Source organism: Mchenga conophoros, linkage group LG1 (genome assembly GCF_057382185.1).
Source record: "Mchenga conophoros isolate Kocher_MC1m ecotype Shallow Benthic linkage group LG1, M_conophoros_male_GT1.1, whole genome shotgun sequence".
Lineage (NCBI taxonomy): Eukaryota > Metazoa > Chordata > Actinopteri > Cichliformes > Cichlidae > Mchenga > Mchenga conophoros.
The window spans coordinates 12,291,346-12,310,365 of record NC_140526.1 but is presented as its reverse complement, the minus strand read 5'-3'; the positions used below and the strand labels follow the sequence as shown (position 1 = coordinate 12,310,365).

The following is a 19,020-nucleotide window of genomic DNA, read 5'->3' as shown; positions in this document are numbered from 1 at the left end:
TAAGCCAAAGACTAGAAAATATGATGAAGCATATCTTCCCTTTGGTTTCACCTGCACAAGTGCCAAGGTTGGTCTCCCCTGCAGAATTGGTTTTCCCTTTGTCGGGAGCAGCGCTGGGCTGTTTAAATCACGGACAAACAGTATCCCACATTCTTGATTTTTAGTTCACAAACACTTTTTGTAATGACTAACTACTCCTGACATTTTGGAGATATACATACTATACTATACTTTATACAGTAAAGTTACAGTGAGATACAAATAATATCAGGCTGATCCTGTCATGATTTGTCCCCCGGTTCAAATCACGGACAAACAGTATCCTACAGCTGTTTATGTTTTTAAACCTATTTTGCACAGAGAGGCATTTTTTGAAAAATGTATTGATAGCAATGTTGAATATTATTACACAGGGAAAAAAACAACTACACGTAAAATAATCACATCGTGACGCCTCTGTCTTTGTAAATGGAGGGACAATAACTGTGTGTGTATGTAAGCGTGTAAAACCTGCAGATAGTCAGATTAACAGTATTTTGTCTCTATCTGCCATTCTGCAATTCATCTCATGTAAACAATAACATGGCGCACAGCGTGACGTGAAAAAAGGCACATACCTTTGACGTTGCGTGACGAACTCTGTATTCCTTGTCCACACGTAAACGCAAAATAGGAGTTTTAAAAAATCTCAGTTTTCGGTGATTGGAAACGCCGTTTACGTGTGGACGAAACAGCTGTGTTTTCAAAAATACCCGTTTAGGTGCGGACGTAGCGTAAAAGAGTTAGTAGTTTACCGGTAATTTATTGCAGATCACTTGTATTTGCTTAATTGTTTACTAAATGTTTGAGGTGCGAAATAAACCGCAATGGAGCAAAATATGGGTGTGTGTGGTCGGAGGATGTGTTAGCACGCGCGGGGGGGTGGGGGCGCGAACATTTTTCTTGTAAAACAAAGGGGGTCTAGCAAAAAAAGTTTGGGAACCACTGGTCTAATCCATCATTCTTCTGGTTCTGTATTTCACTGAATGTGGATGTGTAGAGTCAGGTGGATCCCCCAACATGAACTATCCCAGCATGCAGTGGGACTCGATGTGCCAAGTAAATTCTTTAACTTTGCGGGAATGATGCATGCTTCCCTCATGTGCTGAGGTGATGATGGTGGAAGAGAGTGATGTCCAATAACTGTTAACTGTTTTGATATCTGTCAAAGGCCATAGCGTGATTCATTATTTTCATGCTCACCAAACCACTGAGTGACCCTTCATGCCCTACAGATGGGACCAGTGTCTCTCTGGAAGAGACCACTCCCATGAGAAAAGAAATATTTCATTTTGGGATAAAAGAGATCACCTGAAAACAACTTTGTATTGATTTGCGCTGACCCTTCTTTCTAAGGTGAAAAATAAACCCAACCTGTAACAGCAAATTACTCTCCACAGAGTTACCCAATCTCCTTACTGTACGGGTCGTTTTTTTTTATTTGTCACATGTGGTCTTTGAGTGTTGATATTTGCTAGTGGAGAATTAAACCCAAAAGGTTATTGTATGTCATTATAAATGTTATTAATGCCTCTCGCCAAGATTTCTGTGTCAGATTATGTCATAGATGTATTTTAATGTTAGTTTTTTTGTTTTACACAGTGTTCCTGATTTTTTTTTAACATTTGTCACACTTTCAGGTTTCACATTGTGTTTTAAAATATATATATTATTTATTAATTAAGGGGAAAAGCTATCCAAAACTACCTGGCCCTGCGTGAAAAAGTAATTGTTAAACCATGAATTAACTGTGATTAACCACATTTTTTGGAAAGATTTCAATTCAGTTTCACTAGCCACACTTAGGTTTAATTATTTGGTTAATATTGCTAGACCTGTTGAATCAAGAAATGATTCAAATAGAACCTGTCTGACAAAGTGAAGTAGACTAAAAGATCTAAAAAAGCAACACATCCAGAGATGTGGAAGACTCATTGTCAGTTATCACAAATGCTTAAATGCAGTTTTTTTCTTGCTACCAAAGGTGGCACAACCAGTTATGAGGTTTAGGGGGCAATTACTTTTTCACATAAGGCCAGCTAGGTTTGAACAACTTTTTTAATAATAAATGAAATAATCATTTAAAAACTCAATTTTGTATTTACTTGGGTTATCTTTCCCTAATAGTACAACTTGTTTGATGATCTGAACAATTTAAGTGTGACTAATATGCAAAAAAAAAAAAAAAAGGAATTCCAAAGGGAGGAAGCACTTTTTCACAGCACTGTATGTCTCTTCTTGGGTAATTCCTAGTGATGTGCGGATCGATCCTGAAATATCGATTCCTCCGATACCAATCATTTATGTTCTAGAATCGATTCTCACATTAAAATATCGATATTTTAGTAATTTAGAGTAAATTTGTAGTTTATCATTAACAGGAACACAGTGGAAAGAAACTATAACATTCGGATTGCCTACATTCAAAGGAACTACTTCCTCTTCCGCCTTTCATAGTCATGTGCGAAATATGGCTGTATAAATGTCTCGCAGCCCCTTGACGTGCGCACTCACAACAATGGCTGAGCGTAATTGTGCGGATGTATTTTACCTCCACAAACAGCTGAGCCGTGGTTTGCAATAAATGTGGCAAAAAAAGTGAGGTGTTGTGGCCATACTTGCCAACCTTGAGACCTCAGAATTAGGGAGACATTCAAAAGGGCTGTTTGGGCGGATAAATATATTTTACAGGGTTTATTTATCGGATAAAATACGTTAAATGTCACCGTTATTATTGGCCGGCCCGGAAACAGCGGGGGTGTCCAAATTCAGAGGCTGCTTCCACCTGAGGACCGGCCTTCGCGGTCTAAAGAAAGCCGGGTAGTACGTCACGAGCTCCCTCGGTGGAGTGAAACTCTGCCGTCTGCTCCTTGCTGTCTAAAATATAACCGGACACTGACGTAAACTCTTCTGTTTAATCAGTTTTCTGTTTGACGTTTATTCAGCTGTGTGAAAACCCCGGAGGAACCCTCCCGAGGGAATAATAAAGTTTAATTTAATTTAATCTAATCTAATAACTTTAATCTCAGCCAAACCGATTTACTCACGAACAAATAAAACACTGAAAAAGCCAAACAAGAACATTTTTAAGTTATCAAAGTGACTTGTACATCATGTTTAACCCGAGTGGTGAAAGACCGCGGGGGTTTGAAGACGATGTGTCGGTCGGCTCAGATATTTGAAGTTTACACAGCTACATTCTCACCTGAAAATATGTTAAAAGTTTTTTTGCGACCCAGAAAGAGAAATAAGAGTGATATTAAAACTAAGTCGCTGCCGTCATTGTTGGAAACTGGAATTGGCTGGGCCGCGCTATGAATTCTGTGATATGGTTTTTCAACTTTGTTGTCCGGGTGGAAAATCTGGAGAAAGGTGGGATTCTCCCGGAAAAATCGGGAGGGTTGGCATGTATGGTTGTGGCAACATCACTAACCTTGTCAAACACCTCAGAGTAAATCATATCACAAAATATGACGAGCGTATGTTGAGGCGAACTGAAGAGGAGGAGAGGGACAGGTGCTGCTAGGGTGAGAGTCTCTCACAGAGTCCTTTAGTCCTCCAGGCAGGCAAGGTGTTCAAATAGCACACAACTTTAGTTTTTTTATTTCTATATGATGAACTCTGCATTATTAAGTGATAAGAAGAAGGTATTCTGATGTCCTGTAATCATTATGACGCTATAATTTGAGATACAATAAATAAAATCCGTTTTGTACAAAGTATCGGTATCGGATCAGTATCGTCGATACCACCCTGAATATTACTTGGTATCGGATCGGAAAGGAAATCAGTGGTATCGCACATCACTAGTAATTCCGGTAATGGCGGCAAAGTGAGGAGACCCGTGCTTCGCGTGCTCAGTTGTTTTTTCTTCTTTAAATACTCTCTATAAGTCCAAATAGAACTTACGTTTAATATAGCTAGCTTGGGATCATAAGAGAACGCTATCATGCCTAAAAAATTGAACAAAGACAAACAAAAAACTACGTTTGAGGCACAAGATGAAAGCGGGGTGGAGGAAGGGCAGATGGACGCTATGCATGAACACGAACAAGAAAAACAACCGGCAAATTCAGATATGCCTTCTACCTTGGACTTATTAAACGCTATTCGTTTGTTCAAGCAAGAGTTCCATACTGAAATGGGCGGAATTATGTCAGCAATAGGAGCTGTTCAAGTTGATATACAAAAATGTGGAGGGCGAATTGACGAGGCTGAAAAAAGAATCTCTAACGCGGAGGACGAAATCACCTTATTGAAAAATGATATGGAAAGTCTTGAAAGACAGGCTAAATTTCTTTCCAAAAAGGTGGAGGACTTGGAAGGAAGAAGTCGGCGTAATAATATTCGGATCCTCGGCATTCCTGAAAAAGAAGAAGGTACAGATCCACGATCTTTCATGGAGAAGTTTATATCGGATACTTTGAAAATTCCCCCTCCTGTCTTGGAGAGAGCGCATAGAATAAATACAAGGCAAAGCTCCATTGCAAACCGATCGAGAGCCTTTATAATTAAGTGCTTAAGCTACAGAGATCGAGAAGGCATTTTGAAAGCCGCTAGGACAATAAAGGAATTGTCGTATAAGGACAACAAGATAGCCTTTCTGCCGGACCTACCTGCAGAGACATATAGACAACAGCGCCAGTATGATGGTGTGAGGAAGAAGCTGCGGGAGATTGGATTATGGAAACACAGGATCATTTACCCGGCGAGGTTGCTTTTGACTAACGAGGAACGTACGCAGGTATTCGATACTCCAGCGGACGTGGACGTCTACATTAAGAGCCTTGAACAAGCACAAAATGCCTGATAAGGCATATGATGGTAGATCAACAACTTTGCTCTAAGTGTATTTACGCACTCTAATGGAAAGAACAATTTATTATATTGCCAAAGGATTACTACATAATGTTGGGCTAGACATTGGCTATTTTGTTTTCTTAATAAGAGTTACTAGTAATTTCACTTATTGTGTTAAATGTGGGAGAGTTAAAACTTGATAAGGTGGATTTATTTCTATTGTTAATATGTATATATATTTTTTTCTTTTTTTTTTCTCTTTTTCTTTTTTTTATGTAACAACTGTTGCTAAACGCGGGTAATTAGTTCCTCGGCCTAGAGTGGTCATGTTTCAAGAAGAGAACGGAAGTATTTTTGGGGTTAAGGGATACCTGTATGTTCGTATTCAGGCTGGGGGGTGGGAAGGGTTGCTCTCTCAAATCGATAAATGCTCAACATGGTATAATATCTTTCCTTTTTTTTTTTTTTCTCTGTGTATATATATGTGTGTATTTAGTTAATAGTATAGGTTAATATAAGTAAATATACATGACAGAAGTCTTGATTGACTGTGCTTCTTGGAATTGTAGAGGTTTGCGCACGTTAGTAAAAATAAAACAAGTCACTAGTAGGATTAAGAATTTAAAGGCCAAAATAGTGTTTCTACAAGAAACTCATATGCTAGATAGTGAGACAAATAGAATGAAACGTAGATGGCCAGGTCAAATATTTTCAGCGCCCTACTCCTCCAATTCCAGGGGCGTCATGATAATGATTCATAAATCTATACCTTTTCACGTTGAGCACGTGATTAAGGATAGCAATGGACGTTTTCTAATAATACAAGGTAATCTACTCTCCACTAGACTAAATTTAATTAATATTTATGGCCCAAATGAAGATAATCCAAACTTTTATAGCAATTTATTTCTTAAAATCTCAGACTTACAAGGTAAATGTATAATTGCTGGGGACTTAAATTGTACTCTGAATCCACAGAAGGATAAATCCTCAGGCATGGATAATACTCACAATAGAACACGAAAGGTGATCAAACAATTCATGAAGGAGTTAAATTTAAGTGATATATGGCGAGAGCAAAATCCAACCAAGTTGCAATATTCTTGCTGGTCAGGTACACATAAAGCGTACTCTAGAATAGATTACTTCTTGGTATCAACTGAGTTGGTTCATTTTATAAAAGATTGTCAGTATAAGGAAATAGTAATTTCGGACCATGCAGCCGTTACTTTGACTTTCATAGAACCAAAACTGATCAAGACTCGATTTGAATGGAGGTTTCAACTGAAGTGGATGCAGGATAAACAGTTTCTTGATTATTTAGGTAAGCAAATTAATGAATACTTTGAATATAACTCAGATCAAACATCGGCAAGTGTAAGATGGGAAGCCTTTAAAGCATACTTAAGAGGGCAAATTATAAGCTATACTAGTAATAAAACAAGAGAAAGAAATCAAAGGATAAAATATCTGGAAGTAAGAATAAAAAAGTTAGAAGAGATTAGCTTTCAATCAGGTCAAAACAATGAGTATATTGTAAAAGAACTATTACTGTTGAGAACGCAATATAATGAAATGACAAGTGAAAAAGCAGCTGTTAATTTATTGAGATTAAAGCAACAATTCTATGACCAAGGTGAAAAACCCAGCAAACTCCTGGCATGGCGTATAAAAAAGATGGAATCTGAAAGGGCAATTACAAAATTAGAAAATTCAAATGGTAATACTATAGTAGACCCATTAGAGATAAATAATGCATTTAAAAGATTTTATGAAACGCTATATAACTCTGAACTCAATAATGTAACTAGAATGCAATCTTTATTTCTAGATAAACTTGAAATACCAAAAATTTTAGAAAAAGACAAAGTAAATGTTGATAGGCAAATTAGTATACATGAAATTATAGATGCAATAAACTCCTTAAATGCTGGCAAAACAGCTGGTCCAGATGGATTGCCAATTGACCTTTACAAATATTTTAAAGATAAATTAGCACAGCCCCTCTTAGATATGTATATAGAATGTTTTAATAATGGCAATCTTACTGACTCATTAAGGAAGTCTCTGATAATACTGCTTCCTAAACCTGGAAAACTAAATAATAAGTGTGAAAATATGCGCCCTATAAGCTTAATCAATACAGACACTAAAATTATTTGTAAAATTTTTGCTAAAAGATTAGAAAGTATTCTTCCAGTTATTATAGGGGATGATCAAAATGGATTTGTTAAACATAGACAGGGTTTTCATAATGTAAGACGAGTTTTAAACATTCTTCATAATCAAAGTGAGCAGGACGATACAGCCATTCTCTCGCTTGACGCGGAGAAGGCTTTTGATAGAATTGAACGGTCATATCTTTTTGATGTCATTGTTAGATTTGGGTTTGGAAACGTATTTCTGCATTGGATCGAGCTATTACATTGTCATTCTGTGGCTCAGGTTAAGACAAATGAGATAATCTCTGAACAATTTGATATTAAAAGAGGGTGCCCGCAGGGTTCACCTTTATCTTCACTCTTATTTCTTTTAGCTATTGAACCTCTGGCAATAGCTGTTAGAAACAGCAGACAAATACAAGGTGTTAGGATTGGTAGAAAGGAACATAGAATTGCTTTATTTGCTGATGATATCATAATATTTTTAAAGCAATTAAAAAATTCTGTGCCCGCTGTAAAGGATTTATTAGATCAGTTTGGGGTTTTCTCAGGGTATAAAGTTAATGTAACAAAATCGTCATTAATGTTACTTAATCAAGGGTACATTCAAAATGTAAGTCAGAATATATCTGGCTTTACTGTTAACTCTGAATTCATCTATCTAGGTATTAAAATAGTTCCTTCATTAAAAGATGTGGTGGTACTTAACTATAATATAATACTACAGAAAATTTCCAAAGATTTGGAGCGTTGGATAAGTCTACCACTATCTATTATTGGAAGGATAAGTGTTCTTAAAATGAATGTATTACCTAGACTGTTGTATATGTTTCAAAATGTCCCACTGGCTCCTCCTGCTGGATTATTTACTAAATTAACATCACTAATCAGAGAGTTTATCTGGAACAAGAAGCAGCCACGTATTCGTTTGTCTTTGTTGTACCTTCCCTTTGATACAGGGGGGTTGAAATGCCCCAACTTTTACTGGTACTATTTGGCTATTCAATTAAGGACAATAAGATTTTATTTTTCATCCCAAAATACCCCGTCATGGGTAGGGATGGAAGCAAATGCTCTTAAAATGCCATTAAATTTGTACTTATATTCTGCGAAATCCAAACAGTTAAAGAAAGAAACAAATAATCCTATAGTTCAAAACATGATTGAAGTCTGGTTTACAATAAAAGAAATGATGAATATTAAGAACAATCTCTCTCAGTTTAGCCCCATCTGGGGAAATGCCTTATTTGTACCAGGAAAGTTGGATGCAGGGTTTCAGGATTGGGCAGTAAAAGGTGTTGAGAAAGTGGGTGATCTGTTTTGTGATGGAGTAATGGTCTCATTTGAGGATTTAGTCTCAAAATTTCAAATCCCCCAAAAACACTTTTTTAAGTATTTACAAATTAGAAGTTTTATTTCATCTATGCAAAATAAATCCCTTAATTTTCCCCAATTAAGTAAGCTAGAGGAGTTTATGGTGAAAAAAGGTGGTAATAAAGGCTTAATTTCAACATTTTATAATTGGATTGTTTCTGCCTCTTCAGAAACATCAGTTTCTAAGTTGGAAGCTTGGAGAAAGGACCTAAATATCAATATTTCTGAGGAGACATGGAAGTTAATTTGCTTAAAAGCACAAAAACAATCGATTAATAGTAATTTAAAATTATTACAATACAATTGGATTATGCAAACATATGTAACACCGGTGAAACTGAATAAATATAATAATAGAATACCAGATACATGTTTTAAATGTGGAGAAGCCTGTGGAACATTTTTTCATTGTATATGGGAATGTAGAATTGTTTGTGCCTTTTGGCAGGAGGTGATGAACAAAATAAACCAAATTTTAAATAAAAAGATCACTTTGGATGTAGAAATGATGCTACTACAAGTGTATCCTAAAAATATTAAATTAACAACCTATCAAATTAAGTTTATGGATTACTGTACATTACAGGCAAAACGTATGATTGCAATAAATTGGAAAACATCAGTTCCTCCTGCTATTGGCGCTTGGATAAACTCCTTGACACAGTGTATGGAAATGGAAAGGATTACGTACTTTCTGAAAAATAAGTTAATATATTTTGATGAAATTTGGAAGCCATTTAAACATTTTTTAAAAGTAGTAAATATAGAACAACTTATGTAGGAGAGTGGAGTAGGAGGAAATTGTTAGCATTGTGCATGCTATTTTTGTTTGTTCCTATTGATTATATTTTCTTCTTTCCCTTTTTTTTTTCTTTTTCTCTTGAATTATGTATAAATGCCACATATGGTACAATTGTATATATATTTCATTTGAGCTTGTTTTTTTTTTTTTTTTTTCTTTGGTCGGAAGAGAGCAGAGCGGGAGGTGAGGGTGGGGGGAAAAGGGTTTCTATTACAACAGCATATTATGGGAAACTACCTTTGAATGTTGTTGAAAAAGTAATAAAAAAATATTTAAAACTGTATGTCTCTTCTTTGTAGTGTGGTCAAGGACAGATTTATAAGTGATGGACATTATTAAATTTGATGTTCTTTTTCAGAGTAAGGTCACTTCTTACAGGCTTGAGCTTGTATCTCACGCTCTCACTCTTTTTCTCTCCCTTTCAGTCTCTCTCATCCGTTTTTTTTTTTTACTGTGTGCAACAAAACTTGTAGAGATTAATGTGCTTTATGTCTTTAACTTGTTTCGCCATCTGCTATTGTGAAGAAAAAAATTGTCAAAATCAATGGCCCACAATTTAGAAAGCTGTTCAGAGTAAAAAGAACAAATTACCAGTCCATACTAGTCAATCTGGTGCACGATAACCACACTGCATAGCTCAAAATATAGGAAATGAAAATTGCACCCTGTGTTTTGGATAGAATTAAAATTGAACAAATATTGCCATCTACTCTCCTGATAATTTTAAGTTATTCTAAATGTCTAATCCAGCTCGGTAATGTTTTACAGATAAAAGAACTGACAAATCTGCAGTATCTGGTGCCATCAGACTCAAGATCAGCGTGGAAATGAAAGGGGAGGAGAACGTGGTTCCTCCTCATGGCCAGTACACCTGTTTACACGAGGTAATCAGCATTTGATTTGGTACTAGGAAAGGTTGCTGCTCTAATCCACTGATCATTGCCACAGTTCTAAGCATCATGTTTATAAAGACAGTTACAGCTATGATAAGGTTTTTCATCAGCTGGCATGCACCACCCAAAAAAACTGTCATGACACCGTGCTCCATCACCCTAACCTGTTCCTCTCTTATCTCTCGTGCCACTCACAGAACCTTTTCCACTATCTGACTGAGGTGAAGAACAGCGGGGTAGTGAAGATCCCGCAGGTGAAAGGGGAAGAGGCGTGGAAGGTCTACTTTGACGATGTGTCGCAGGAGATAGTGGATGAGTTTGCCATGAGATACGGAGTGGAATCCATCTATCAGGCTATGACGTTAGTACTACCCTGATCTATGGCCTTTTACCTCACCAATCTGTCAGTGTCTCATTTACCAGAGTGGAAGGAGAAAAGGAGATGTGAGAAGGACGAGCGAAGGAGAACTGGAGTAGTAAAGATGTCTCCTCAGCAGAATCAGAGCTTGGAAAACTATCGAGCTCCCAAGTTTGATTGATTAATTGTTGGTCTCATGGAAAAACCTCCTAACCTGCCTTTGTCACATTGATCATGGGCACACAAACAGTGTTGTTTTCCTCCTTGCTTGTGTCGGTGATCCTCTGTGACCCTTTCTGTCTATAAATGTTTATCTCTTTGTCTCCATCGTGACCCCCAAACACATTCCCCTGCAGTGACACCACTGGAAACATTAAAACCTTTCAATATTGATCAAGGTCATTGATGTGACATTTGACATTGTGCTGTGTTAAAGCAATTGTTAACACTTTAGAAGTCTGCACAATACATGTATCCATCATCCAGTTCACTAGCAGCAGATTTATTTTGTTGTCTTTGCACAGCGTATTTACTTAATCCTCTAAGCTTCAACCCAGATGCACTGCTTTACATTCCCAAGTTTATTTTTGTATTGTATGTGGCTGAATGGATTTCTCCTGTTCTAAAATATTTGTGTTTACTATACTCTTATAAAAAACTCTTTTTTACACTGTTATTTAAACTCTACATTTATAGCTTGGTTCCACCACAGAGACAAAGTGAATGCAAACCACTTGTTGCTCTGTGTGACATTGACTGAGCTAGTCAGGAACTACCGCAGTGACATTAGTACGAAAAATAACTGATCTTTAATTAAGGTTTACTTCTCCGTTTTAATTGTCTATACACGAGCCTGGCTATCTTGAAGCTATATTATCTCATGTAAAACTTAGTATGTTTAAGCTATCTCTTGCTTGACTATGTGCCAAAGTTTGAGACCGTTTCATAACTTCAAAATAAAATATAGATGTTATAGATGCATGATTGCAAAAAAATTTGTAATTTGAGCCAGATGTTTGCTAGGCAACATCATCATATTTGATATAGATGAGGTCCTTTAGGTGCTTACTGTGTACTTGTGTGCCAAGGTGGCTTGCTCAGCTCTTCCTTCTGCAGTCAAAGAGAGATTTCAAGTGTTCGACTTCTGTAGATGCATATCAGATGTTATTGTCATGACTCAAAAAGGATCAAGTGTTTTTGATGTTCTAGCTGGATAAATGCTATAAATGAGACATTTCAGCCCATTGGTAGGTGGCTGCTAGGGAGCACGATGGTGTCATAATATTTGATGTAGATAAATCCTCAAGATGTGCCTGTGTGCCACGTATGTGAAGTATTGTCAAGGAGCTGTTCGTGGATGGGCAGATTGACATTTTCTATGTTTTAGGGGAGATGCCTATATGGGGATTTAATTAAAATTTTGCCTTAATAATTTATATATATATCTAAAATACTGTATTATAGTAAGATACTTTTCAGTATATCACATAGGTGGATAAACACAGAGAATAAAGCATCCTTTACCAGTTGAAATAAAAAATGGGTTTTAGAATTAAACAGGTAAAGATAGTCTCTTGCATTATATCAGCTATTATCTATTGTTTGCTAATGACTTTTACTGCACTAATTCATTAATAATGAGTCATTGAGTATCTCTGCAATCTGGTTTCTGTATGAGCTGTTGTTTGAAAAGCACCAGCGAAGTACACCTTTTAAGCTCTGTTCCCACTGCACTTGTTGGGCAGTCCCACTAGCTGACTATGTAATTAACTGCTGCCTAACTAAATCAGACCCTAATTACACACAGATTGTTGGCAAATTGAATGGAAGGCTCAACTCATATTTTTGCTTTCAAGTTTGAAAATCAAGTGATCAAACAGGACTGAGAATTATTTTCAAATTATTTGCTTAAAATTTGTTAATTTCATTTATTAACCACTGACCTCTGAGTATGTTTGATTCTCGCACCACCTACTCTCTTACCGATTATGATTTAACCCTGTGGACTTTATCTTTTCTCCTGCTGGCCCTGTAGGGCAAACATGCAGCTGACTTTCTTTTTAACCTTGCAAAGTCAGTTTTAATTGTTTCCAAAATCCATCAGTTGTTATCACACAATATCCACACAAGAAAGGGGTGCAGCTGCTACAACAACAGCCCAACTATAGCACAAGCATTGTTGACATGTTGGATCATATTGGTGCAGCAAACTGATGGAGAGTTGCTAGCTGACATGTTGTTGATTCACTGTGACAGTTCATTGTATCATATGAGGGATAGCCACATTATTTAAGGGCAGTAAGTGGCCTGATTACCCGCTTTATCACGTGGAGTTAATGCTTCAGGCTTGAACCTTGTTTAACCATGGTGTTTCTCATTATGTTTCATCAGGAATTTATGAAAGGTCCTACCTTTCTGTTTTCTTCATCGCTGAACCTTGACTCAGAGTAACTCCTGACATCATGACTGCGTAAATCACAGCAGCTGTGAAGGCTCACTTTCCCTCCGGTGCCCTTTACAACAACTCCTGGCATACCCCTCCCTCATTTTCGTTTTTCTTCATCGCACACTATCACCTGTCTCCCTGTCCGCATCTCTCATCATCTTTTTTTTTTTTTCATTTTTCCTAGCTATCTGAACCCATTAAATGATATGTGAGTGTGTAGTACATCTCACCCGCTAGTAAAAAACCAAAGCAGGATAACTTTAGGGGAGGCAATGTCTTCCCTCTTGGAAATAGGCTCAGGAGATCCAGCTCTAAAAGCACCATGGGAATTCAGCGGATGCCATCATCACTCTCTTTGCATCATTCACTTTGCTCTCCTAACCCCAAGTGCTCCTGGGTAATTTGGAGGCTGAAAGCAGAGTAATTAAATCGGCCTCCCAATGAGAACGTGTTTGTGTTTTTGTGTGTGTATGTGTGTCTGTGTGTCCGCTCCACAAAGAAGAAGGGGGAGTAAATCTGCTACCGTTACTCCACATAACTCTGTGGAAGTGATGACTCACTCAGCAAGATGTTCTTAGTTTCAAAATGTCTGTTTTCAGTCTAAATGCCCGACTCTTAGACATGCTCAAATCTGTGGATTTGAATCCTATTAAATTCATAATACCACCATGTGAAAAAAACGCCACTAAAAATAAAAATCTTGAATTCAAAACCTTAAATGAGAGCATATATGTTTGTATGTCATCTTTACTATTCTGTCAATAGTAATATTGTAATGTGCATTAATGTGCTCACTGTAGGCATTTAAGCTTCAGCTAATTTTAACTGCGTCGCATTGTTGGCTACAGCAGCATATCGAGTCCTGTATGTATTTGTATATTCCCATCGCTGTGCCTTGAAGCTCACTGGCCACGTCACTAGATATACCTGTTCAACTGTTAGTTAATACAAATACCTAATCAGCCAACCACATGGCAGCAACTAAGTGCTTTACGGCAAGTAGAAGTAGATGAGACAACCTGTCCAGTTCTTTTACAGCCCAGATTTCGACTCAGTGACAAATCAATTGGTTCCTAAATATTTTTCCAACTCATGTAATACTAACATGTAATACTTTAAATTATCATAAATGTAATTTGGTGATATGTAAGGTCATGCAAAGTTGTAATCTTTAAGGTAGTATCTAAAACTGTAAGACTGAAGTACAATATTTGCCTCAAAGGTAGTGGTGCTAAAACATACTAAATGTATAAAGTTCAGCTTATTTTATCTTGCTTTAAGCTCTCATGCATCCAAATGTTTGTTTGCTATGGGTCATGCCTGAGGCTGAAAAGGCAGCTCAAGTGTGCATGGTTTTGAGATGCATTAAAGTAAACATACAGATTATTGCACCTATTAATTTTATATGCGGTATACTATCTACAATAACAACATCCTGCTGCATTATGATTTAAGATGCATTCCAAATGGCTTGTGGAGCAGCAGGATGGAGTGTTAAAAGGAGCATATGCTCCTCACTCAGGCATAGATCCCTGCTCAAACTAGGCCTCTCAGGCTCCACCACTTAATTACTGCTGGGTAGCGCTGCTCAGATGTGTGTAGAGAGAAAGGGCAAGTTTATGCCAAATCCAAAGTGGCATGTGCCGCTGTTACTGTGTGTAGTCTAAAAGTCACAGAATCAAAAAAGGATCTAGGGAGATTAGAAAAGGTAGCAGGAAGATGTCAAGTTTGCAGCAGTAAAAGAGCTCTCATTCATTTCCATCCTCACCCCCTCCCTTGCTTTATTTTTAAAGCACCATCCAGTACTGAGATCTAATTTTTGTTGGGCTGATTTCAGCTAAGCAGTTCAAATACTGTGCTGGAGTCTATCTCTGTGATATTTAAAAATACAGGATTAATGGTTCTCAGTTAAATTTACACGTTTAATTTCTCCTCCTTTGAACCTCCCTTGATTTACTATTAAACCTATATGCTCCATCTGTTACTTTGCAGCCTTATGTCGTTAACAGTATAGGTTATACAGCTCAGTCTGATTTATGACACAATTTTCTATAGATACTCATTGAAGACACATTTTACTGCATGAACACGGGCAGTGGTCTACTTGCACTAACTAACTCTTCTAACAGAAGTAATTGTTTGGAACATTAAAATATGTTCTCCCTTCAGCCACAGGAAGCTGAAATATGATGAGGAAATACTCTACTGCTCTATGTCTTCTCACTTTCTTTTTTTATTGTGGTTACTGCAGTAACACAGAATATTTTTCAGCCTTTTTTCTCACCACTATGTAAGTGCGTGTTGAGCTCTTGATGCTTCTTTCTGAAATTGCCCAGTTGATGTGGGATCTTAAGTTGTACTTTTTCATGTAATTGTTTTATGTTCCCTTGTGAAGAAATCATGCCTTTTTTTCTTACTCTCTCAACCACTTGTTGTAGGATAATAGCTGTTTATTCTCCTCTGCAGGCATTTCTCTTGTCTGTCCGCCAAATACATGTGTCCTGGGGTGCCAGCAGTAATGAGCAACCTGCTTGCTAATATCAATTCCTACTTCGCCCATCCCACTACCACCACCACAACCACTGCCTCTGCTTCAGACCGATTTGCTGCCTCTAACTTTGGGGTAAGTACACATAATACTTTCTTGCTGTCTGCCAACCGTAGTGTAATATAGTGTTCATAAAAAAATGTAATTTCTATTGGCAACAGTCAGACTTAAGTGACATGTTTTACTTTTCTACAAGCTGATATTGAACTGTTGACTTCACTATTTGTTTTTAATAGTTCTAGTGGAAGATAAGTTTTGTATAAAATCAGCAACATCTCAGAAGTTAATGTTGTAAGGCATCATATAATATTTTTAGCCAACAAGCTGACGCTGGCAATATTGCAAAATGACAAAATCTTGTTCCAGCAAATAAAACTGAATTACTAGGGCGAAGATATGCTCCACACCATGCAGTGTAAGAAATGTTTAGGCACAATACTTTTGAGGTGATGCTCCAAACTGAATTATACAATTCTGTCCTTGCAGAGGGAGAAATTTGTCAAATTACTGGACCAGCTGCACAACTCGTTGAGGATCGACCTCTCCAAATATCGGGTATGTATTAGATTTTTACATGTGGTGTGTGTGTTTGTGTGTAGTCATGTTTATGTGGCATCTGTCAGTACAAAAATATGACGTTGGTAATGTTTGACAGTTTGATATCTGCTTGTTTTACATATGTACATATGCACATCAGGCATTTTATTAAGTATACCTCTCTACTACTGGGGTTAACCCGCTTTTGCTGTGATGTTTGTGGTGCTTGGTTGGTATTAAGGCGTCCAAAGTTAACTGTTGATAAAAGACAGGAAAGATCCATGCTTTCGCGTTGTTTATGCCAAATTCTGGCTCTACCATCTGAATGTCACAGCAGAAATTGGCATGATAGGATTGTGTGGGAAAATCAGCAGTTTCTGAAATACTCAGACCAGCCTATCTGACACTTTCAACACGTCACGTAAAAAGTTACATGAATCACCATTCTTCCCCCTTCTGTTGCTCAATTCAGCTTCAGCAGGTTATCTTGTCTATGTCTACATCCCTTAATGTAGTTGCTGCTATCTAATTGGCTGATTAGGTATTTGTATTAACTAATTATTGAACAGATATATCTAATGGAGCAACCAGGGAGTGTATTTGTTGGATGGTAATATATGTCTCTCATCTAATACACTGCCATTGCATTAAATTTTTTTTTCTTTCTTTGTTTCTTTTTCTTTTTCTTTTTTTTTACAAAGAAAGCTACATGTGTTAAAAATGTAAAAATCAATTCTGTTTCTTAAGAGTTTGCTGTGTTGGAATGTTTATTAAAGTATTTAAGCATACGCTAGGCTTACCAGCACAGAATGTCAGTCTTGGAAGGTAAGCTGACCCAAAACCTCTGAGAAATCATACTGTTTATACAGAAGCACAAGAAGATGACAGGGGCAGTGGGATACCTATAGGTGTTAAATAGATACAAAAGGTAAAAACATCAAGGGTCTGGAAGACAGCCCTGGGGGTGGCAAGATCAAAGACTTAGACATACACAGGTAAAACAAAGGAGTGATACGGTTGAAGGACAAAACACTCTAGGGAGCAGACAACTGCCTTCTGGATACAAGGACGGGGATTAAGGCAAATATTCTGAGAATAGTGAGTCTATCTCAATATTATTCATCACTTGGCATTTTCTTTTCTATGTTCCTTATTGCTGTAAAGATGGTCTAAGTACCCATTACATCACAAATTCCAGATGGAGTCACCTTTGTTTGGATTACATTCTCCTTTGACTATCTAGTGTGGCACAGTGACACTTTGTTGCTAATGCCAAATGCATGTGGATTCTTCTTTTTCTTGGATACGGTTCCTTCTTAGATGGATCTTAATCCCAAGTGCAAAGGTGTTAAATGCGCAAAATATTGGGGCTTAAGGTGCGGTAAATGTCATTGGTAAATGTTGTGATGTCATGCCAAGGATGACATTTACCAAGTGGACTATGTACAATATTAATAGTATGAAGCTGTGCTAAAAGAAGGGAAAACCTAAAAAGCATGATCCGGAAAAGAATAATTATAGATATACATTGTCTATATTTAGACATAGGCATTATGGCATTCATTGTTGATGCCATAATTAACAAAATTGTTGCATCAAATGTACAAAAACATGGCCTCTCAGTTTTTGCAGTTTTCTCAGCCCCTGGTAGATCCAGGCACATAAACATCAGTAATCAGCCCACAATGTCAAGAGGCCATCATCTCAAAAATAGTGGTCCACTTAGTGCAATAAAGAGATCCAGTAAAGAGTGCCCAGCACTCTGCCTCTGGTAATGGACATCCTGAAAATATCTATAAAGTAGGCTGTTAGCTCCATTTTTTTTTCTACCCAGAGACTATAATCTGCAGACAAATATGAATTTATTGTTACTGTTATAAAGAACAAAGGTATTTCATAAGTGCTAAATCCTAAACTGGGCTCTTAATTAATGAGGCAATCATGTCTTCTTCCTTTTTCCTTTGATGGTTCATCTGCAGTGTCCAGCGTCAGAAACTTCTTCATTAAATTAACTATACAGTTTAGCAGCAAGGGACAGACTGCAGAAAAGAACAACCTACTAATTATGTTTTCTAAAGGAACAATCAGATTGCCTTACTGGCAATCAAAGTTACGATTTATCAAAATGTTGTACCATGAGGCAATACTGTAAATGTCTGTTACGCGTGCAAGCTAGTTCAGTCCTTTAAAGTGTCCTGTAATAAATCTTTGTAGATGTTATCAGTTTTATTAATACTATGGTATAGAGATATCGATTCAGATCTATAGTATAGTGACCCTAGTGTTGAACTGTTCTGGTCTCGGGAAACGTGCTTCTAATATTTTGTCTGTTGCACATGGTGGGAAATATCATTTCACTATATGAGCCCAGTGGAGGTAACACTTGTGCGCCTATTTATTTTGTGATATGGGTTCATACATCAGGGTCATTTGCCTGGACCTTGTTCCTGAACAATGCACATCAGGCAGCTTCTTTCTGTGAGCCTGATTGTCCTGCTTTATGTAAAAATTTCCTGGTTGACTTGTTAAAGCCATAGCATGAACGCGTTTGATGTAAACTGCTCTCACCGTTATACATTATTACACGTCTCTATGACCTCACTGGCATGTTGTCTTGCTTCTGCTTTATGCTGTTTTCTCCCCAGTGATAGATGTATCACTGACTACTGAAGTAGAAAAATATATTGTGTATAAAATTACGTGCATGCAAAAACCAATATTTATATAGGTAAATAAAGAAAAACAGATATATTGTTAACCATATTCCAAATGTATAATACGTTGCAATTTAACAAATCTCAATGAATGTGTCCCAAGATCTGCAACACAATGTCTGCATTAGTTTTATAATATGTTACTTTTAATTACTTAGTGAATTAGGAGCTCAAAGACAGTGAATATCAGAAATGCTGTTGTACACATAATTTCTGAAACTCTGGGACTATCATGACTTCTTCCTTCAATAGTTAATTCTCTCAGTCCCACTGTAATAGATCATGTTATGATTGTTTTATGATAATTCTCCATCTATGTATTTTAGCTGTTCAGTATCACCATGATG

At 37.1% G+C, this 19,020-nt stretch overlaps 1 protein-coding gene across 3 annotated transcripts in view; it reads left to right on the top strand.

Annotated features, from left to right (window-relative positions):
* unc13c (unc-13 homolog C (C. elegans)) overlaps nt 1–19,020 on the top strand; it is a 121,310-nt gene that overhangs the window by 43,743 nt on the left and 58,547 nt on the right. For all 3 annotated transcript variants that reach the window (XM_085261479.1, XM_085261558.1, XM_085261393.1), the window contains exons 11-14: nt 9,946–10,061; nt 10,268–10,431; nt 15,341–15,497; nt 15,909–15,977. In XM_085261479.1, the coding sequence (XP_085117605.1) occupies nt 9,946–10,061; nt 10,268–10,431; nt 15,341–15,497; nt 15,909–15,977 (506 nt within the window). The remainder of the gene's footprint in view (nt 1–9,945; nt 10,062–10,267; nt 10,432–15,340; nt 15,498–15,908; nt 15,978–19,020) is intronic.